This window comes from Actinia tenebrosa, unplaced genomic scaffold (genome assembly GCF_029948245.1).
Source record: "Actinia tenebrosa isolate PJP-AT-01 unplaced genomic scaffold, QUT_ActTen_1.0 PGA_scaffold0__85_contigs__length_37466705, whole genome shotgun sequence".
Taxonomy (NCBI): Eukaryota; Metazoa; Cnidaria; class Anthozoa; order Actiniaria; family Actiniidae; genus Actinia; species Actinia tenebrosa.
Genome location: NW_028292569.1, coordinates 20,510,813 through 20,534,493, shown reverse-complemented (window position 1 = coordinate 20,534,493; position 23,681 = coordinate 20,510,813). Strand labels below are relative to the sequence as shown.

At 36.1% G+C, this 23,681-nt stretch overlaps 1 protein-coding gene and 1 pseudogene across 2 annotated transcripts; both read left to right on the top strand.

Annotated features, from left to right (window-relative positions):
• Window positions 1–5,984: 5,984 nt before the first annotated feature.
• LOC148913712 (uncharacterized) lies at window positions 5,985–20,109 on the top strand. Of its 2 annotated transcripts, none has more exons than XM_089035636.1 (6): window positions 5,985–7,072; window positions 7,522–7,581; window positions 18,230–18,595; window positions 18,672–18,734; window positions 18,808–18,882; window positions 19,979–20,109. In XM_089035636.1, exons 1-6 carry the CDS (start codon window positions 7,036–7,038, stop codon window positions 20,083–20,085), a joined length of 708 nt encoding a protein of 235 aa, XP_088891762.1. In that variant the 5' UTR covers window positions 5,985–7,035; the 3' UTR covers window positions 20,086–20,109. The 2 variants fall into 2 exon arrangements, with proteins under 2 accessions (XP_088891762.1, XP_088891765.1); XM_089035639.1 differs by lacking the exon at window positions 19,979–20,109 and adding an exon at window positions 19,149–19,343 and having other exon boundaries at window positions 5,987–7,072.
• LOC148913713 (uncharacterized) lies at window positions 8,917–13,833 on the top strand (annotated as a pseudogene).
• Window positions 20,110–23,681: the final 3,572 nt, after the last annotated feature.

Sequence of the window (23,681 nt, the reverse complement as noted above, 5' to 3'; positions counted from 1 at the left end):
GCATCTCACACTAGTTTTTAGCTAGTTATTTCATCTTTTTTTTTTACATTCTCGCGTAGCTAAAATCCTGTAGAATGCAAACCGCAATGGCCGATTTGACCACGTGACCTCTTAGTGCAAGTCGCCTATTGGGATACAACGCGCGTTATGATTGGTCGAAAACCATGTTTGATGAGAGTATCAAAACACGCTATCGTCATTTTAGCGTGCGCGAGTATTGCAACTGTCAGATTTTAATCTATCGCGCACGCTCATTGGTCAGTCTGAATAAGACGGCACATAGAGAGAATTTAGTTAGACTTTTTTTTTCGATCGATCTTTTCGCGCATTTGTTATTTTATATTTGTTAAATCTAATTTGTTCTTCTGAATCAAAACGTTAAAATTAACAAATTAAGAACCGTTTTCCGTGATAGTCTGGTCAAAACACTTGTGATGTTGGGAGAATACTCGAGAAGCTGGAAACCACTCCGCTACAATAGTCATTTTCAATCTTATAACACTAGAACCAAAGAGGTCGTATCGTCGTGTATTCAAATTCAAATTTCGAGTAATCGGCTGGTAGTCGTACCCTACGATAGCATGAATTAAACTATAATAAATATTTATGTGCACGCGCTGATGATACAACGTTTAAATATGACTAAAAAATGAGACCACCCAACCGATTTCGCTTCGTGGTCTAGGTGATAGGTTTAGGGTTAGGGTTGGGGTTGGCATTGTAGTAGTTCTTTGGTGCCGATTCTTGGTGTCTTCACTTATTTTTTTTTTTAAGTGAGGAGAAACAAAATTTCTAATTTCCACTCGTGTGTTCGGAAACCTATGACGTACTTCGTTAATCCGTACACGACGATAGTACCACCAAAGATAATTTTAATCTTCCAGGAGTTCACACTAACTGGAGAAAACAGCGATTTCTATACCAATCTAGAATATAATGAATTAAACTTAGATTGTGTATAAGTAGCGACTTACTAAAACATTAACTATGAAAATCAGCGAGAAAAAACTATATTTTAAAAATGTTTTAATAAAAGACGACGTTTCGACGTTTACGTATCGTCATCATCAAGTCAATAAGAATAAGAAAATACAAACTATATATAAATAATGAAACAATGAAAGCTAATTACAAAAAGAAGATATATGTACAAGAATAACAGGTAATAAAAATGATATAACTAAAGGGAAAGAAAAAAAGGGTAAAATATGTCATTAAGTAAAAGTTTTGCATTAATGGAGTCACTTTGCACATTAAGAGATGGTTTAAGTCTTTTAATAAAAAGCATTTCAAAGACAAGGCAATTAAATTTATTGTCACATTTCCTTAGGACACAAAATTGTTCATTTTTGAATCCCAGGAGGCTTCCATGTTGTTCTCTGAAGTGATTACCAATAGCTGAATAGTTATGTTCAACAATGCGCTGGTGAAGATGTCGGGTTGTCATGCCAACATAATCTGCATCACACAGATCACATTTAAATTTGTAAACAACGCAATGTTGATTGACTAGGCTAAAATTATTTTCTTTAGGCTTGAGATCTAGTTCAAGTTTTCGGCTGGTAAATATCGGTTGAAGAGTGATATTGATTAATATTAAATAAATAAATATTTAGCTATTGGTAATTTCTTCAGAGAACAACATTGAAGCCTCCTGGGATTCAAAGATGAACAATTTTGCGTCCTAAGGAAATGTGACAATAAATCTAATTGCCTTGTCTTTGAAATGCTTTTTATTAAAAGACTTAAACCATCTCTTAATGTGCAAAGTGACTCCATTAATGCAAAACTTTTACTTAATGACATATTTTACCCTTTTTTTCTTTCCCTTTAGTTATATCATTTTTATTACCTGTTATTCTTGTACATATATCTTCTTTTTGTAATTAGCTTTCATTGTTTCATTATTTATATATAGTTTGTATTTTCTTATTCTTATTGACTTGATAATGACGTTACGTAAACGTCGAAACGTCGTCTTTTATTAAACTTAGATTATAAGAAAATAACATCAGTCGATAGTTTCAAGAAATCTCTGAAAAGTGTTTATTAGCTTTTGAATATTTTGTATACACTTATTTCAATAAAGTTAGTCATCAAAAACCTAGAAAGCTGGGATCACTGAGCATCATGGGAAACTTTTCATATCAAAAAACATATATATACAAAGCTTTTTTAATACAAACTGCAGCTCAATGATGCTCAGAAGAGGTGAGACTGTAACCGGTAAAAGATTCGCAAGCCTTTAAACAGTTATCAAGCGGTTGAACGTGTAAAATGAATCTACCCATAATCCTTGCCGGCCTCAGCTTTATAGTTTCTCAGGTGACTAACTTTATTGAAATAATTGTATATTATAAGACATTTTAGATTACACTTTTATATTTTATAATTTTTCCTTTTTTTTTTTTTCTTTACATTTTTCTTATCGTATTCAATTTATCTTTTTATGCATATTTCTGTTTATTCATATATATTTTAATCGTAATATTGTAATGTTAATTATTGTCATGATATTCTTATTTAGGGCCATACTGAAAACCACTATTAGTGAGTAGGTTTTACCCTCATTAAAGATTATCAACGCGTTGTGGTTTCCTACGCTCTTCTCGTGTCTCTTCTCTCATTTCAATGTTTTAATTCAGAATTAAGCAGAAATTAGATTTAAGGGTTTTTACATAATCTATTTTATCTTATCAATTAATCAATCATATATACATATTTCTTTCTCTTCTTAGTACACTTGATTAATTAATCTTTTTTAAAGAATTGTAAGTTTAATCATAATAAGGGATTTGTAATATTTGTGCTATTTCTATGTATTCTTATAGAACGATAGTCCCCTTCACAATTCCCTGCGCCATCTTGAAAGGTAGCCGTGGCTTTGCATCGAAGCAAGACGAACGGTGAGCTTGCAATATAGAGACGTGAATAATTGTTCAATGTGTTAAAAACAGGTGTCTATCATTGCAAGCTCACTGTTCGTCTCAATTTGATGCAAAAGCACGTCTACCTTTCAAGATGGCGCAGGGAACTGTGAAGGGGACTATTAGGGTACCTTTTATTTCACCTACTTGCAAGAACTTGGTCATACGAAAATAAAACAGTAATTTATTGGGATAGGAATTATATTAAAAAATATAAAAATATTTATAGAGTTTTAGATTCAGAGGGTCACTGGATTATCAGTTTTAGTGTGCTATTGAGTATTACCCTCTTTAAATAAAGTCGTTATTATTATAATTAATGGGTCTTAAACCATGTTACACACATATGCATGAATTGTATTTCCCTGGCAAATATGCGCACAGTGTTTTTAATTAACACGCCGGTTTTCAGATATTATCATTTTTAGATTTTTAAATATTTGTAGATAAATATAAATGGTAATAATAAATTGTAAGCATTTTTTAGCACAAAACATTGACATAATAAAAAAAAACATATATTGTGGTCATTTTTGCCGTTTACTTTTGGGGCGCTCCTGTTTGCTTCAAAAGATAGTGGTCGATAGAGAAACAACGTATATTAATCGTTAGATAGTTATATAGCGTCAGGGTCGATAACCGTACAAAAGCTATTTTGATATTGATTTTCGAGCTTGCATACTGGATACGCAAAACTAATGTACACGAGATATGCGCGCATACTTCAAAGGAAATGGTTACTATATGGTTTACAGATATTCCAGTTACGATCCGGATTTTTGACGGGCATAAGGAATTATTCATCAATAAAAGGACGAGCACATCAAATGTTTATTAAACCATTAACATAAAATGACGGGGAGGTATTGTTTGAGGTTGCCATGACGACCAATTGACGTCATAAGACTATTCTAAGACGCACGGGCCGCGCTTTGAACGGCAAGTGACGGGCCAGTGAGGGGCACATCTTCTTGAGGTGTCTGCCACCCCGAGTTTACTATTCAATTTATTACTATAGCTGAATCTTTGTAAATACAATAATAACAAAAGTGACAACAATGATAGTTTTAATAATCTTGCTAATATATTAATGGGACTCGAACCACAACCTCCCGCACAACAGACCGACGCTCTTACCAGCTGAGCTAGCAATATATATACATATATATATATATGTATATATATATATGTAATTATAAAATAACTGTTATGAATATCGCGTTCTGATTGGTTTGGAGCGCGTGCTTTATGAGAGCACATTGCACGCGCGCACTTTCCGCTGCGTCATTACTATCTATTATTGTGATTCGTATTTTATAAAAGAAATAAAAAACTTGCTTGCTGTGCTGTGTGCAGTCATAAAGCACTTGGCGATTGGCAGAACACTCGAGATGTGTCCAGAAGCACTCCGCTACGCGTTGTGCTTCTCCTAACACTTCTCTTGTGTTCTGCCGACCCTCGCGTGCTTTATGACAGGACACAGCACGCGCGCGCGTTTTCTATTTCTTCATTGTATAAAATTATTGTCTTGTAAACCTTTATTGTAAAAATGTAGAACTGTTATGTAAACTCTAGGTGTGAAATATGGTTAAATGAAACGAAAATAATTATTCATCAAATATTAGCATGGAATGACGAGTAGGTATCGTTTTAGTTTTCCATGACGACCGAGTGACTTCATGAGTTTATTGTTAGGCAAGTTGGGCAAATGATGGGGAGGACGAGCAGGAAAAGTTACATTAATTATTCATCAATAAAAGGACTAGCACATCAATTCTTTATTAAACCATTACCATAAAATGACGAACAGAGTGTTTTGTCTTGTTAAACCAGTTGGGGCAAGTCTTTTGTTTGTCAATCCAATTTATAGAGCGCGCGGAATTTGAATTTTTAACTCCAAAACTCAACCAAGTAAAACAACCAAGATGGCAAGTATTCGCGTCGATGAAGTCGATATGTTTGAAAGAAATCGCTTGTACTTTTTGATTTCCAGCATATTCCACTTGGTGTACGCTGATGAATGCGTGGATCCCATCTATACCGAAAGACAGAGACAGTGTTATGGTTGCGAAGTGAACCATCCAAGTCAAATACAACATGTTAACCGAAGAAGAATCTTGGAACTTATTTTATGATCCAGCCAAGGACTTTGTCTAAGCAGAAGAAGTTTTGAGACAGGTCCTTGCTATGATACATGATGAATATTCCGCCTCATTGCTACTGGAAAACCTATCTACTATCTACTACGCTGTCAACTTCTACATTTTGATAACGAACTCAGTACTGTTGAAAAAGTTCAGATCATTCTGTTTGACAAAGTCAACGAAGTCAAAACTCACGTAGTTCCAATACACTGTCCAGAAGAGTTTTTAAGGAAAGAAGTAAAACCTATGGATATCGATTATGTAAGATAAATGTTTAGTATAATGATGAATATGTATGTCATTTCTATCTTATATAGCATTAAAGTCTTTTAAAACTCATCATTGTCGTTCTAACCTTTGTGTAGTTCTATCCATGGGGACTTTGTACTCAGTATTGAATAGAGTCTATTTCAAGATACTAAGATCCTTAGGCTCGCAAGATGCATTTCAATATCAACTGGTCTACCATGGTTCGAGAATTCAATCGAGATATTACTCCTAAGAACAGAGTAGAAGCTCTCACACTTATTTCTGCTCAAGCCAACACCAAGTATAACATGGAAAGATTATTGGCGTGCATAAGATTTGCCGAGGAACTTCAACTCACCGAGAGGGAATGGGAACAACTGTTTCAGTACCTCTTTTAAGAGAACACGTTCTCGAATTGGATCATTTCTGTCTCTACCTTCTAGCTGTACGGATAGAGGATGGGTTTTCTTCCACCTTCTTACCAAATTGGTTTGTAAAGAAACTTCAACCGAGTTCGTTGTCAGTAAATTGGCATTTGTAGATGTTTTTGAATATTTAGTAGCTTCTTAAAGTGAAAGACAAGGTCTTTATTTATTTTATTTTATTTATTATTTGATTGGTTGATCGATTGATTGATTGATTGCTTGATTGGTTGATTGATTGATTGATTGATTAAAAAAAGAACTTCGTTCAACAACACAAATTCCAGATAATTTGTATAATCATACTAGCTCAAAATACTGAACAGCTAAATATTTGGTGCAATTTTATATTTCATTCAACATTCAAATACATTATCGATAGAAAGATATAAAATTTTTGCATGAAAGTCTTCTTTTGTTTACCGATGGGAGCCCGAGATAGGAGGCGAACAAAGCAGCATTTTTCTTGAACGTAAAACATGCGATAGTTGGTTAAAAACAACCGAATTGTTAAAGATTAAATGCTAAATAAAGGCCGAATATTTGTTGTAATATTTGCTCTCCGGATTATATCTAATCCAGCATTAAAATCAATTAAGCTTATCTATAGAAATATAAAAAGTTTTGAGAGAAATTCTTTGATTTGTAAATAAAAATTCTTGTCTTGTGTAAACGGACGGACGTACGGACGGAATTGACGTCAGCCAAGCCATGAAAAATCAACTCGATGGTTTACCATTTTTTCCTAAGTATGGGAGCTCCGCTATGACAGTGATGGGGTCTCAGACCTTTTACGAGACTGTGCACTTAATTCTGTCAACCCCTCATTTGTAATTTACATGCACAACATGATTCTAATGAATTACCAAGAGAATGATTGGTGATAAATTACACGTTCGCTTACCACTAGATCTTTCGTTTAGTTTGCCAGTATTTTCTCCCCACCCCCTCTCCCTCCCCCAAAAAAATCGTTAAATTAGCATTTTCTTATAAATTGAATAAACCCTTCTCTTAGTTTCCTAGTTCACGAGCTTCCAATATAAGGGTCATTTACTTCTACTGACCGACATATTTTAAAGCTATTGTATTGTTTTACTTTTTTTTGTGAATTGCAGTTGCATAAGTGGACCAAGAAACGTAGAACTTAGTGAAGGAGACAGTGAATTTATGTGGAACAATACCTGTGGAAAGAGGATAATCTCAGCAACGTTTGGTATTCTCAAAGGAAACATAGCTGACCCACAACTAATAAATGTGGATATCATCAATCGAAAGACATAGTTTAATAAGGAAATGGGACCAAAATACAAAGGAAGAGTTAATTTTACTGGTAATTTAGCATTAAGTCATGCTTGGTTTAAACTCAAAGGCTTGACATACGGTCAAGACTTTTATGTTCGTTTGTTCTTAAACACGAAGAGAGATATTAATATACGTTTCCTTTGTCGGTTCGGGCTGCTGCAACAATGTTTGGGTCTGTTATAGTAAATAAGGGTTATATGTAAGTGGATAAGATAGAATTACAGAGTTGCATCCTTAAACACAGACTCTTTTTTCCTGGTTGTTGCGTTACAATGTTTTTAAGTTACGCCAGCGATAGTCGCTTCATTGTTCGTTGATTCAAATGATGCGCATTCTCTTTAATTTTGAATATTAATATTTCTGAGAAATTTTGAATTTCGAATTTTTAAGAACAGAGTGAGCCACACTATATGTAGCTTATATGCAACCGAGGTTTGAATTGCATGTCTAATATGATGTTTTTATTGCCTTTCTCAGAATTCACTGCAGTAAAGCCATTCACGAAGATCCTGATTTATTTCTTGGTGATTCAATCAGGTATTTGGGAAATGTTTACTAGTAGAGTTATAAAATGCAAACAATTATGAGGCCGTGATCAGTGATGGGGGGAGTCCCGAAAGTATGTAAATTGATATACATATCCGTGAAAGGAATGGAAGCTTATTAATTGCTATGAAAATAGTTATATTTAGTGCCACGAGTTTATTAGTGTTCTGCACTATTTCGTGTTATACCCTCGTTAAATAAAGAACGCCCTTGTAACTAATTTGGTATAAAGTATCTGATCTCCCTCCAATTAAAAAGTAAAATTTAAAGTGTCAAACCGTTCGCCGAAAGACGAACTGCAAAAATTAGTTTGGGTTTTTGCACAGGCCGTATGAAAACTTCATGCGAAGTTGGAAAAAATTGCCATGTAAATATGCAAATTAGCGGTTTGTTTACATCTCCACGCCACAGATCACGGCCACAAAAAAAGTCATCTAAATAGTTTTAACAGCTTAATAATCCACACATTAGCCTATCTAAGGACTATCTAAGCATGATTGGCCTTTGATTTGATATTAAATGATTATCTGTTGAAGTTAAGCTTACATTTCCGGTGTTGAAGACACTCGTCTTGTTTGCCTCGGTGGCATTTCATCGGTGCGTAGTAAACTTAGTAATCATAAATGACTGTTAACATGCTCTATAAACGTTACTATTCCTCTCTAGTGGTATCCAGTTATCACATAGTTTTTTTCACATACTGAGTATATTAAAGCTTGAAAGTTTGAAAGTTTACCTTGCAAATAAGCAGAGATCAAACATGTCAAAGCGGATTATGTAAACTGATGGCGTGACAAACAACAGTTTGCGCGGAGCCGGACGTGACGTCGTTTGGTACAGTACGATTTTTATTGCCTGAACATCTTGTGATTTGGCATAAAATAAAGAGAATCACTTATCATCAAGATTTTTTTTAGCTATCATATGTTTTCTTGCTTGATGGAACGACCATGTTTAAAATTGGTTATATGTATGAGTGCAGTTGTAGCCTGATATACAATTCCCCCTCCCCTACCCCACTGGCCTTATGGCTGTACAATAGATCGAATGTATGATAGATTACCCTTGTTTTATGAAAGCGTAAATCTGAAATACGACTATGAGAAGTAAGAAATTAAATTTAAATTAACATTTTATGTAGATAGTGCGATTTGATAGAACTATGATTTGAACATGAAGCGCGTGTGGCCGAAATGTCCAGGAATTTGACAGTTTAAGTCAAATTAGAAAAATGTGTTGTACATTACCAGGTAGACAATAATAAAAGCAGCATTTAACAAAGTGTTAGTCAGTCTAGAAGTTTGTTAATTATGGTGAACATCAGTTATGGAGGCGCGTAGTGAATCGTGTTCTTTTCAAGCTATCGTTGGTGGTCAGTGTGGGTTTGACCCAAAAGAAAGAAGTAGATCTGTTACTAACGTTCCTTTGACAAGATGTAAACGGGATATCGCCGAGCACAAACGATATTTTCGTATAGTTGGAGTTGAAACCGAGGTCGAACTAATTCTCGCAAGAGCATGTATTTTTGAGCTACCAAGAAACATAGACAGCCTTACAATCTGTCCACATCACCGTGCGTCCTTGGGCGTTAGCTGGAAACGGACATCAGCGAAATGTTCTGTACCCGTAACTCTTTCTCAGCACAAAGCCGATGTCAAAAGGAAGCCAAAAGCAGAGCGGGGTTTGAGCAAAAATGGATCGAAAACTGTGTTAAAAGAGACTGGTGTTTTTCTTGCTGTTGGTTCAGGTAGGTTGGTAGATTGCTAGCATTATATTGACTAATATATACGTTCTATACGACGCCATGACTACTTGCGCAGTGCTCATTCGTGAAATTGTGCACGCTTGACGCTGCTACATCATTGATTACACATAATCATTTGCAGGTGTGTGCTCAAAATGCCGAAAAAGTGTTGGGGAGGCCAACGAAGAGAGTGACGTTATCTTACGAATGGAAGAATTGACTTTGGTAAGGCGAACAACACGAGGGACGCAAGCCACTTGATTGCAAATCGATGTGGGATGTAGTTTGATGTGGGTGGGTTCACACTAGCTCCAAAGTAGGTCTAAGGTATTATGGAGCCACCAGATGACAGGTTGCTGGGCGTTTGCTGTTTATATAAGGGATTAGGAAAGCATAAAGTATAGTTAACGGTCTACTAAGAAACGTACTTCGGCTCCTTTACCATAACTACTAAGTATATTACTTGAGCAGACCATGACACCGTTCACACCCAAAGTGTAACCAAAGTATACTCAAGACCTACTTTAATTTCGCTAGTGTGAACCCACCCACACGCATCAAATTTAATGGCTGTATTTAATTAGGTGTGCTTTCAGCTTGTGGATTGCAAATTAATCCACGAGCTATTTAGCTATTTCCATGCACTCTGCCCCCTCCTGATTCCAATAACAACGGTCGAAACCTTGTAGCGTTATGTCTTGTACCTTTGAACTTGTCATTTTATTTATAGGTTGCTATCATTCACGTGACTTTTTGGAGTGGGGGGGGGGGGGGGGTGGGTTCCTAGCGGGTGTTAAGCCAAACATGTCAAAATAAGTACTCAACGTATTCTACGATTCAAACTGCAGCTATTGCCGGATGTGACGACTATTGATAGTAACCCATTTTGCGACTAAGAAGAAATATAGTGTTTGGTTTAATCAACAATGCGCATAAATTTCTAAGGCTAAAATTCTTTACATGCAATGCCCAAATTACAAAGCAGCTTTAAACGCTGCACACATTAATTATTCAATAAATTTTAAATCAATGACTTGGTTGTATGATAGGATGACGATACAGCTCTTCCTGTAGCCCAAAGTACACCTGGCAATGCCTTTGACTTTTCTGTCCCTTCTTTGGAGACATCAGAAGGAAGCCTATATTCTCCGTCAAATACAGCAATATCCACCACCATCACATCCCATCTGAGCAGACTTGACACTAATGTAACTCCACTAGAAAAGCTGAACGAATTCCTTCACAGCAAAGATGTCAGTCCGATCAGACATACTGTGAAGGTACCTTGGGAAGAGGCAAGTGAGAGAACAAGACGCCGACACACTCGTAAAGCCAAACAGGCAGTACAGGCTGTCCTCGAGGAAGTTGCACCAACACAGTCAGAGGATTTGTGGCAGTCCGTCGTTAAGTCAATATCATCAGACAAGCGGGGAGACGACACGATTGATGAAGTTCTGATAGATGCTTTAACAGAGTGCTATAACAATGCCAGCTCATGGGATACTAGACGCCAAATACTATCCATAATGTCTGACAAGGTAACGTTCTCGACCCTAAATAAGTGGATTCCGGATCTTACCAGATATCGCTTTACTGTGGCACGGAAACATGCATTGATTCACGGCAGAGGAGTTCCCCTTCCCAAGACAATGCAGACAAAAATGTTTGTTTCTCAAACTCAACTGGATCATTTCCTGGATTTTATTACCAGTCCATACGTAATCCAGGATATGCCTTTTGGACAGAAATCTATCGAACTTTCAAACAAAGAAGTTGTGAATGTGCCAAATGTCATACGAATGCTAATCCCAGAATCAATCGCAAAACAGTACCAAACCTATGCAGAGGAGAATAACTTCAAGCCACTTAGCGGAAGTACATTGCTTCGAATCTTATCCGTTTGTTCAGCCTCTGTACGAAAATCGTTGGAAGGCCTCGACTACATCAGTTCAGCAGGAGCACAATCATTCGATGATATATATGACGTAGTGGAACAACTCGGAGACGAATTTATGGGAATGGCATGGGCTAAAGAACAGAAAGATCGGTTAAAAGCTGCCAAACGCTACTTAAAAAGCGACTTTAAGGTAACGGTTACACTCAAAAAAAAAAAAAAAAAAAAAAAAAAGAGAGAGAATTAACGATGTATGTGTTTTTTAACGTTGGTGTTATTATTGTTTGGTTAATTAGCTGTTTAGTTATTCGTAAATTAATTTCTTCGTTCATTTATTCAGTCATTCATTTATAAATTCTTTTATTCCCGTCCATCCATTCGTTCGTTTGTTCGTTTTCGTTTGCTTGTTCCTTCATCGTTCGTTCATTCATTCATTTGTCCGTTCATTCCTTCGTCCGTTCGTCCATCCGTCCGTTCATTCATCCAACCATCCATCTATTGTATGATTGATGATTTTCTATTTGTATACAAGGTACACGTGTCCAAAGAATCAACTGTTGCAGACCATTGTAGGAAGTACGCACTGAGTGATCCTGGGGATGAAGATTTCAAAACAAAATGCGACCATGACCACTTCGATTCCTGTGACCGCTGCGAGATGCTGTCCCTAGTTTTAAAAGAAATAGACGCGGCAGTGGCCAAGATGTCTGACAACAAAGTTCCAGACGATACAAGAGAACAGCTGGAATTCACTGTGAAGCAAGCCAAACAAAACATACAAGCCTGGAAGGCACATTTGCTACGAAACATCAACCAAGATGAAGCACGACTTGACGCCCTTGAAGCTTTAGATAGTACTACAGTTTTGCTGGTGGAAGACTGGGCCATGAAATTCATCCCACGAAAGTACAGAGAGAGTCAAAGGGATTGGTATGGGAAGAGAGGACTGTCATGGCACATCACCGTGGCCACTCGTCGAGCGCGGTACAATCCTGACCAATTAGAAATGATGACCTTCACACACGTCTTCCAATCATGTAACCAAGACAGTTATTCTGTACTTGCAATCATGTCAGATGTGGTAGCAAAGCTGAAGGGGATAATGCCTAACCTAAAAAAGATCATCTACAGGCAGGATAACGCTGGATGTTATAGGAGTGGACCAACCATCGTTGGAGTATCTCTTCTGAACAAACTACACGGCATAATGATCAAACGCATGGACTTTTCAGAGCCGCAGGGCGGGAAAGGTGCGTGCGATCGAAAAGCAGCCAACATTAAATCTCACATGAATGTGCACCTAAACCAGGGAAATGACATCGAAACAGCACATCAAATGGTGAACGCCATGAGATCATCGCTGGGTGTCCATGGGCTCACAGCTACTTTATGTGAATCCTTGGTTACCGTAAATAATCAAATTCGAGTTAAACTGGACGGTGTAAGCTCCATTTCCAATATTGAATATGGTAAGACCTTCCTGCGTGTCTGGAAAGCTTATGGTATTGGAGCAGGTAAAAAGATTATGCTTTCTAGCCTCAACTTCGCCAAAGATGCTCAGCTACCATCCGTACTTACTAGTGAAGATGAAATGCTCACTGATAAGTTTTTGAGTGTACGCGTGCAATCAACAGCCAAGGCGAGTACTTCAAAGCCGCCAACAACATGTGCCAATGTCACCACTTCCATCAGCACGGATGTCGAGGAATCCATCTCAGACGACTCGGTACAACTATTTGCCTGTCCAGAGGAAGGTTGCACTAGAACATACCAGCGTTTTTCTGCACTGCAACACCACCTTGATAGTGAAAAGCACGAAAGGACTCTAGAACGTGAAACCTTGTTTGATAAAGCAGTACATGGCTAAGCTGTCAGATTAGAAGAGCAGTTTACCAGAGTACAGATTCAGCAGAGTAGTGCGGTGATAGGACCAAACCAACCAACTTTGCCTATGGGCTGGGCCCTCAAATCAAGTACCACTAAACGAAAGCGATTTAATGAAAACCAAAAACAGTACTTGATTAGTAATTTTTCTATTGGAGAGGCCACAGGAAACAAGTTTAGCGCAGCTTCAGTTTCCAAGTCCATGATGACTGCAAGAGATAACGATGGGGAACGTTTGTTCTCGAGCGACGAATTCCTCACAAGTCAGCAAATTTCGAGCTTCTTTTCTCGCCTTTCTTCCAAGCGCACTTTAGAAATCAATCAAGATGAAGACGATGAGGAAAGCTCAGAATATGAACAACGGTTCGAGGAATTAAGGAATGAAGTTATTGCAGAGGTCGTACCAAAGCACCCCATTTGTTACGACAACAATAATTTGTGCGAACTGGTTAACAAATCAAAGTTGACCATCTTTTCTATTTCTATGTTGCGAAAGATGTGTGAGCATTTTGACATTCCAACGTCTGACATCACAAAGAAACTGAAGGAACCTTATGTCAAGAAACTTGTTCAATTCGTAAAGAATTGCAGCTGTTGTCCATAACTGTACTATTTATCAAGTGATTACAAACACGTAACATTATATAAACTAGTTCTTTGATGTCCGAATTCCATGAGACATTAGGCTGCGTTCATAATATACGGCAGAGGGAACAGGTGAAATTTAGGGGGATCGGAAAAAAATTTACCGGTAAAACGGGGAGGGGGGGTTAAAAATTTTTTTCTGAGAATTTGGGGGTGAATGCAAAATTTTTAGAAGATGCTACGAGAGATTGCCTGGGGGGGGGGATAGTTATTTTTGGGGAGACTTCAAGGAGGGGTCTTAAGAATTTTTTGTCATTTAAAGATTTCACCTGCCACCCCCCACCCACCCCCCCTCTCTGCCATACATTATGAACGCAGCCTTATTCAAATCGGGGTCTTTTTGTCGTAAAGAACAATATCATTGAAAGCACATACCGAAGTCTTGATAATGAGTGGTTCTCTTAATTATTTTATGCCAAATCACAAGATGTTCAGGCAATAAAAATCGTACTGTACCAAACGACGTCACGTCCGGCTCCGCGCAAACTGTTGTTTGTCACGCCATCAGTTTACATAATCCGCTTTGACATGTTTGATCTCTGCTTATTTGCAAGGTAAACTTTCAAACTTTCAAGCTTTAATATACTCAGTATGTGAAAAAAACTATGTGATAACTGGATACCACTAGAGAGGAATAGTAACGTTTATAGAGCATGTTAACAGTCATTTATGATTACTAAGTTTACTACGCACCGATGAAATGCCACCGAGGCAAACAAGACGAGTGTCTTCAACACCGGAAATGTAAGCTTAACTTCAACAGATAATCATTTAATATCAAATCAAAGGCCAATCATGCTTAGATAGTCCTTAGATAGGCTAATGTGTGGATTATTAAGCTGTTAAAACTATTTAGATGACTTTTTTTGTGGCCGTGATCTGTGGCGTGGAGATGTAAACAAACCGCTAATTTGCATATTTACATGGCAATTTTTTCCAACTTCGCATGAAGTTTTCATACGGCCTGTGCAAAAACCCAAACTAATTTTTGCAATTCGTGTTAATATGTCACTTGAACATTGTACAGCTTGAGTTTCGTAAAAATTGGAGAATGGCCACATGCAAAAAATCGCTTTTATAAATGCGAGGTAAAATCAGTGTTTTACGAGACTGTGAATTACTGTGCTGGAAGAATGCAATTTTTTCTATCTAAAGTTTAATTTAAAACGGCTAAATTCACCTGGAACAATTGTTAAACACCCCTTTTCTTGAATTCAGTTGCAAATTTGATTGTAACTTGGGTTTTCAGTTGAAGCGAGAATGTTTTTGAAAGCATAATTCGCAGTCGTTTCTTGATCTACTTTTTAGACCGACACGGGGTGAAATCGTTTTTTTCAAAAAAATCCGGATTTTCTACTTAGATCGAAAAACCGACCCCAGTACTTTCATAAACTCATCTAATAGTGTCTACAGACCAAAAATGAAGGACTTTTATTTTTTGACTGTGGCCGCCCCGTGCTCGATATTTCTGGACAGTCGCTCTTAATATTTCGCAAGTTTAAGCCTGAGTTATACGATACACAAAGAAATAACTGCCCAGTTTCTTTAATTTATTTAAGCTTTTTCCAAGAAATACTAGGGCGTCTGAGTGTCGTATTTTACATAATTGTGTCGTGTCGGAGGGTCACACATATATAAACACCAGGGCTACGTCAAGCTGATTTCTTTAGAAGGAAGTCGGTGCACAAACCGAAAGGTAGACAAACAACTAAACCAATCTGCTGAGTGACGTGATGTGTATATGTGGTCTAACTCTTTAAAATAGGGGATGCATGTCAAGGCTCTTTATATCAGGTTATTTCTTAGTTTCATTTTATTACTTCAATGTCAAAAATTCAAATATCCAAACTCAAAACAAAATTCAAAACAAAATTCAAATAAAGCCACATTCAAGAAAGACAAAAAAGAAAAATCAAATGGGAAAAAGCCCTTTGCAAAAGCGAGAGAGGGGATATTGCTTGCCTGTTAAAACATAAGAACGAACGTGAGCAATAACAAATCCAAGTAGTTTATTTTTTTTATTGCACCTTTGTGTAGTCTCCGACGCAGGGAGCGTTGCGTGACGACACTTATAGTGGCTGCTAGAAGACTAACCTTTGTGCGACCTATCTTACAGTAGCACAGTAGCGCAGGAGCGCAGTAGCAAATGTATCACAGTAGCACATGTAGCTCAGTAGACATTTTAGAGGACTTTAACTTAGATATTCAAAAATTAGCTGCATTAGATTATCCCTACTATCGCTTTCCTCGTACTTTTCATTGCAAATTCATAATATCGCAAGATATTAAATTATAGAAAATAGATGAAAGTGAAATAACAATTTCTCGAATTTCAAAGGAGGTTAAAAAAAAAAAAAAAAAAAAAAAAAAAATCAGTTTGCTCGAAATTCTTAAAATGATTATTGACTGGCGATAACCTTGATTGTGTTTTTTCGTTCCGGTTTTTACAACTTGCAATAACTAATCGTATGTGAAATATAGTTACTTCATGGGGAGGGTGTGTGTACGGTATTTTCGTACGAGTTGGTGACATATCAGAAATCGAACGAGTGAGCGCCGTAAACGAGTGAGTTTTCTGATATCAACCAGCGAGTGCGAAAATGCTGTACATGTGCCCTCTACATGAAGTTTATTTGATACAAGCTGAGATGTTGTAGTTGTTTCTTTATTTGTTTTTGTTTTTTGTTACTTAAACGAGTACAGTTTTAGAAATTTAAAAGCAACTTAATCTTACTATTTTATAATTTTAAAGTCGTGCTAAAGGAGCAAAATGATAGTAAATACCGTCTGAATAACTGTGGTTTTCAAATAAGAAAACTCCAGTAAACCATCAATCAAAAATTTAAATTACAAGTAAAGTTTAGTTTATAGCAAGTAAATTTGAACAAACACGTTAATTCAACGGTGGGCTTTCATCATCGACTTGAAAACTCGCTTAATGCGTTGGTAGCTACAAACGTGCTGTAGAAAAGAAACCATTTGCAGTGTTTGGCGACTTGTTTACAGTATTTGTCGTTATGTTTAAATCGTCCTTCAACAAAGACTGCTCCACTAAAAGGACAGTGTCGCAGGAAGAATTGAATTCAAATTCTCCGCCGTCCTTTCACCCCACATCAGCAATAATGAGTTCTTCTGGTGGAATTTCTTGGACTTTTCATGCTTTGTCAGTCAATAGAACTATAACTATTCGTGTTTTGAAGGGAGTATTCTTTTTTTTTTTTTTTTTTTTTTTTTCTTTTTTTTTTTGTTTGTTTCGAAATGAATCTCTCTCTAGGCTTGTCCAACGCAGCAAATCTTCTAGATTTCTCAACCGCCTTGCTAATATATTTTGAGGTGAAAAACCTGAACCTTAGTAAGAAATTGTTTTGCCGTAAAAAAACGAAAAAGCTCGACAAAGCTGCCGAAAAAGCCATACGTCTTGACAGCTCCTTTGTGATTGAAAGAAACGTTTCTTTTTTCACACGTGAGACATTCAATTCGTTTTGCCATTCTGATTGGCTATGAATTCGCGAAATGGGTTTACAAACCGGAAGATACAGATTACAAATCGCAGTAGGTATGAAATTATTTAATATACTGGTCATAAAACGATATAAAACTTGAAAATGACAATGTAGCAAAAAAAATTGTATATTTGTATACTTGTATATGTAAAATCAAAGTTTTTTAAGGTTGTATCCCGCTGTTTACAACCAACAAGCAATTTAAAGATACTAGAAAGAAGTGCAGAATAATTTCCAGAGTTCAGATACAATGGAATTCAACACTTGGTCCCATTCACCCGCATAGATTCATTCAAAATTTGATTCCAATATGTATATATATATATATACAAGAGAATATGAACTAAGAGAAGGAATCCCCGTGCCCCATCATGTGCACACTTTGATGCTATTTTTGGAATATATTCTAAAAATATCATCCAATAATATCATTTATTTGATCGTTTGATTTTCTGCACGCGCATAGTACGCGCGCGCTCTACGCTGTTTGCTAACGTTTTCTTGTGCTGTAAATGCGCGTGCATAAAAACAAATGGTTCAAAAATAGCATCAAATTGTGCATATGATGGTTACAAGGCTATATAGGGGTGAATCCTTCTCTTAATTCATTAATGGGACATTTTGCTTAGAGGATAGTCATTTTCTTTTTCAAATGTCATAATTCCACCATATGATCTGTTCATCTGTTCATCTGTTAATCTGTTCATTAAATCAAAAGTCATCTGTTATATCTATCTACGTATTTATTATCTATTTAAGTATTTCATAATCATAAAGTGAATTAGAAAGCTGTACATAGGCTTTAGCCCATTGCTAATTTTTTCAATCATTCCCAGGGGAGTTGGATGTTGGATGATAAAATAACATAAACAATTCAGTAATAATTAAATATTGTTTAAGTCATCCAAGATGGCGGCTGTTACCACATGTGCAAAGCAATAATCGATTTCATAAACTTTCTCATTACAGGAGCATGTAACGTAATCTCACCCGAAAACCCAATCATTTGTCATGCTGGAGACGAAGCTTTGTTTAACTGGACTACAGATGACGGAAGAATAATTTATTCTGCTAACTGGGGAATAAAAAATGGGAACCATCCTGATTCTCAGTTTATCAACACCAATGTGTTCACAACTGTTGTGAACTACAACAAAAATATGGATCCTAAATATCGACAGAGGGTTTATTTTGTTGGTAACCTGACAATGGGCCGTGCTTGGTTTAAGTTAAAGAATGTGAGCGTAAACGATGATTTGAAATATGTTGCAAATATTCGTGAAAGCAAAGGCGGAGTCCTCGCTTACATCGTACAGTTGGAAGTTAAGAAAAAAGGTTTGTTTGTCTCAAATATTCATGATTAAAATGCTTACAGCAGGAGTATATTAACTTTGTTTTGCTGATTATATAGCTAACATTACGTGGACCACGCAAGTGGCGTTAACTCATGTTACAGATGCTACTGCAACATCAGGTTTGTTTGTCTCAAATATTCGTGATTAAAATTCTTACAACTGTAAATTGACTTTGTTTTGCCAATTCTATAGCTAACATTACGTGGACCACGCAAGTGGCGTCAACTCAAGTTACAGATGCTACTGCAACATCATTTAAGAAAAATGGTGAGAAGCAAAATAAAACATTTAATTTCATAAAATTTTATTTTTATTCAAAGTCCTGGAAGCAAGGGAGACAGTTAAATAAAAATAAAATAAAAATGATGAAGTACATAAATAATAAAGTCCCTTTGGCGCTTATTTTTATTTTATATTTATTTTTATCAAAATATAAGTCATTCTGAGATTCATGTTCAAAGAATTTTCTAATTCTGACTTTTTTTTTTTTTTTTTTTTTTTTTTTTTTTCCTTTTTCGAGCGGTTAAACTTAGAAAGTCGACCATTTTTCAACTTAATTCCGGCCGAGTGAAGTGATGATCTAGGAGATTTGTGAGACAGGGCCGTGACGTCAAAGGAGCAAGTTAATGTTAAATACTCCATTTTTCTTTATAAATTTCCCTACTCATTTTTTTGTTCTTTTTGCACCAAAATACCAAATTTGCGGCTCGAAGGATGTTAAAGAGTTTAGAGAGTGCATGAGTAGAAGTTTTATTGATCAATGTTTTTGAGCAAAAAAATCAACTAAAATGTTTACACGAACCAAAGGGTCGACAAAGAAATACCTGCATGATTAGGTTGTCAAACGCACCAATTTATTGCTGTCCAAGTTAACAAAATTCGCTTTAAACAATTGGTAATGTTACAGAGTGAGATCCTTTTGACCAATGGGTGTTTTTGGATACTGTTTAGATTTATTTAAAAACCAAAGGGCCTTCGTCATCTAGATAATCTTAATATAAATTTAGCGGAGTTCCCAAAAGGCAAAGGGAGCCCAATTTAGATTAAACTGAAAGATAAAAATAAAATCCGGCAAAATATCTTCCTTTTTTCTTCTTCTTAGGAATAAAGATAAGTTCCCCCATATTAAAAACCATGAAGTGGAAAAAAAAAAAAAAAAAAAAAAAAAAAAGAAAAAGAAAAAAGAAACCAAAATGCACTATATTGTTTTCCTCGCACGATTCTTTAATTTCGACCTTATTACTCTCCCACTTAGGAACTTTATCACATTTACACATTATTATCATTATTATTATTATTATTATTATTATTATTATTATTATTACTATTACTATTACTATTATATCATTTGTGATTGTTTAAGTCCGCTTCTTTTCAACATGTGCTTCAATACCTTCACCCAACACATCAAAGCGGAAAAGTATCGTCAATTTGGCTTTTCGCTTCCACAATCACTATCACTACATATAAAGTTTTAGAACACAGCTCTCAACTTATGTAATGATATGAAAGACTTAAACCAGTGAGATGTAAACCTATTATTAATAATGGTAATTGAACTGAGTGGAGTGCAATTTGGTCTGAAATCAAACGCGCGATTACAAAATCGCACGACCGCGTAGCGGGAGTGCGATTTGTAATTGCAAGTTTGATTTCACGGACCAAAATTGCACGACACGAAGTTCAATTACCACTTTATTATATCCATTTTGAAATCTTTTTTGAAAAAGACGTTTTTTAAAGTTAAACCGACATGACTTACAATCTACAAGCAGTCGATTCAAACATGCTGTCAAGAGAACTTGTTTATACTGATCGAGCAATGATTCTCAATTTGAAAACCAACACTTTCAATCCAAAACTAAAATGAATTTATATCGGACCAAAAGGTTTACAAATTAAGAAACATTTACTTACATTAAATAGCAAGACAATCCTGCCCATAAGGTTGTAATGAACTGGCTGTTGTCCATACAGCCAATGCTCACTGCTTGTATTTTTACGATTTCTGTTCAACATGTTTAGATCACACTTGTGCCGACAAAACAGCAAAAATCAAAGGTTGTTTAGTCCTTCGGTTGTCCTTAAGAAGTTACGTAGCTCAGCAAAAATCTTCTTCTTAAGAAAAACTTCTTTTAGTGACTGTATTTTCGATGTGTTGTTATGCTTTAAAGATTGAAAAGGAAACCACTTTCCACGATCAATCGCCAAGAAGTCACATTCAAAAGATGCCGATTGCATTTTCTCCCACTGCTTTTCGCTGTAATATCTTCAACTTACTTAAGCAGTTACTTTACAAAGATGCTTTTGACGATTTTAAGTGATCAGTTGGTCTTTTTAAGTCCTTTTTAAGTCTTTTCTTAAGACTTTTGACGGTAAAATCGTTCTTCAGAAATTTTTTTTTTGAGCCGTGGCTTTTTTTTTTTTCGCAAGAAGCGGTGAGCTCAACACTCAGATGGATTCCTTGATATAATTGGCTAGAAAATGACATGTCTCTCTTGTGATTGGTTCATATCAGTTGATGTGCAAAATCGTGCAATTTAGAGCTCAAAATCGTGCAATTTATGCTGAAATCACTGCTGCAGGGAACCAATCAGATTGCAGGATTTGCTTGTGATTTCAAAATGGATGTAATAAATTGAGTAATTGATTAATGGATTGATTGTTTGATTGGTAGATGAGTTTTTAGTTTGAAGGGTAAATGGCTTTGTGGGTTGGTGGGTTGGTGGGTTGGTGGATTGGTGGATTGGTGGGTTGGTGGGTTGGTGGGTTGGTGGGTTGGTGGGTTGGTGGGTTGGTGGGTTGGTGGGTTGGTGGGTTGGTGGGTTGGTGGGTTGGTGGGTTGGTGGGTTGGTGGGTTGGTGGGTTGGTGGTTGAGGTGCTTTTATTTAGTTTTCTTTGCATTATTTATCCTTTTACTTGTCGTTTGGCTACGAGAAATATAAATACATCCAATAATGCATTTTCTCTTTTTTTCTTTATTTTAGATTCAAAGGATTCAGTGCACTTTAATTATCATAATCCGCTTATAATATCCATTACAGTTGGGGTTGCAGTGGTTCTCTTGGTATTAATAATTGTTCACTATAAAGTAAGTACTGGCTGATACTACTAGACACTGGATAAATGTCATTTTAAAGTACAATACGTACAACGTATGGTGATTTTAAGCCGACAATACGAGTTTATATTGGTGGCTAGTTGTGAGAAAATATATTCCGTATTGGCCGTAGTGGCAAATAAATTTTCTTCCAACGCCGCTAATATAAACCCATATTGTTGGCTCAAAATCGCAATAAGTTTTGTATCGCGATCCTCCTATTCTTAAATCTTAAATTGAATAAAAAAGCGTTAAACAAGCCTGATTTGTTTGAAACTCTCACTACCTAATAATGGCCTCACTAGCAACGGGTTCCGGAGTTTTTTAGAGTTTTGACCTGTTTTGATTGTAATACTTTTAGCACTATAATTAATTCTATTACTCTACTTTGTAAAACAAATAGCTAAGAGAGAATTTATCTGATTTTACAACTATTTTTTCATAAAATTAAAAAGCAACTTTATAAATGCTAACGTATATATACATACGTTAATACGAATATTCTTCTCATTAAATCCCCTGGAGAGTGAAGCAATTCACGAAACAGGCTTGTCGGGAAAAATGTTGTCTTGACTTTTTCTTCTCAAACAAATATTCTGCTCTACTTCTATCGATGTATTGAGCACTATTTTACTGAAAATTGATTCACAGATTTCTTTTATATATATATATATATACCAAAAACCCAAAAAAATATTGGAGCACAGATTTAAACAGTGAACAAAAAAGAGTACCCCCCCCCCCCCCCCCCAAATCATGCGAGAAGCTTTATAATTATGACATTCTATGAATAAATATATGGCCAGAGCATTTATAACAAATCTCAAGGTACACTCCTCATATATCTTTAACCTTTATCAATGAAAGCCAACTGTGAAGGGTGAATTGGAGCTTGTCCTTATATATATTTCTTTTTCATTGCAATAATCGAGAATACAGAGATAATATATGATAAATATAAGATAGAACAACAATAATTGATTACCTGGTCCCTTGATATACCAAGGTCAAACATACTAATAAAAGCACAGGGGCGACGGAAGCTGAAAAAGTTTGGGGGGGCACAATATTTCACGGTACCTTGAAATGACCCCCCCCCCCCCCTCCCTGTTTTGCTTGATTACAAACGTGTATGTGTGATATTTCAATCGGTAACATTTTGCGCGCATTAAACCACTTGCAATTGTGCTGAGAGACACAAAAATGATGCAAGTCGTCGCTACATATATCGTATATTTTTTAGATACAGAAAATTATGTAATATCAAAATAATAAATAATGGTAATCATGACCAAATCTCATGCGTTTTTGTTTTTGTTTTTGTTTGAGGCATTATATTCTGGGGGGGGGGGGCAGGCCCCCTCAAAAAATCTAGTGGGGGGGCCAGTGCCCCCCCGGCCCCCCCGCTTCCGCCGCCCCTGAAGCAGCAATAACATCTTGGTGGGATGACTGGATAGAAAAAATTGTTTCATAATATTATTCTTGTATGCTTTCATAATATCCTTTTGACACCTTGCGTTCTCCTAAGAAAATAATGTATCATTTAAGGACACTTTGAACCGTTACTTGCCGTATAATTCAGAGATATTTCTCTTTTTGGTCAAAAAATCTAATGGTCCTTCTCTAAGCGTTTTTTTTTTAAAGTGGTCGTGATACCCGTCTATTGTTCTTAAAATGTTCTGGGCTAAAATTTATCAATATAATTAAAAGCACAAATGGTCAATAGAATAATAACTGATTCTACGATTTCTCAGTTATTCAAGCAATTTCTTGTGAGCTTTAATGAATCATTTTTTTTCGAAGCGTAAAAGTTTGAAAGATAACAAATTCTGTATGATATTTTTCACTCAACCGTAGCAGAAAGTGCGAGATTTAATTTTCCTTATCCTTGTACAACATTGTCAGGAAATAATTTTTGTCATAAAGTTGTAAGAGAGAAGAAGAATATTTCTTGTGAGAGAATACT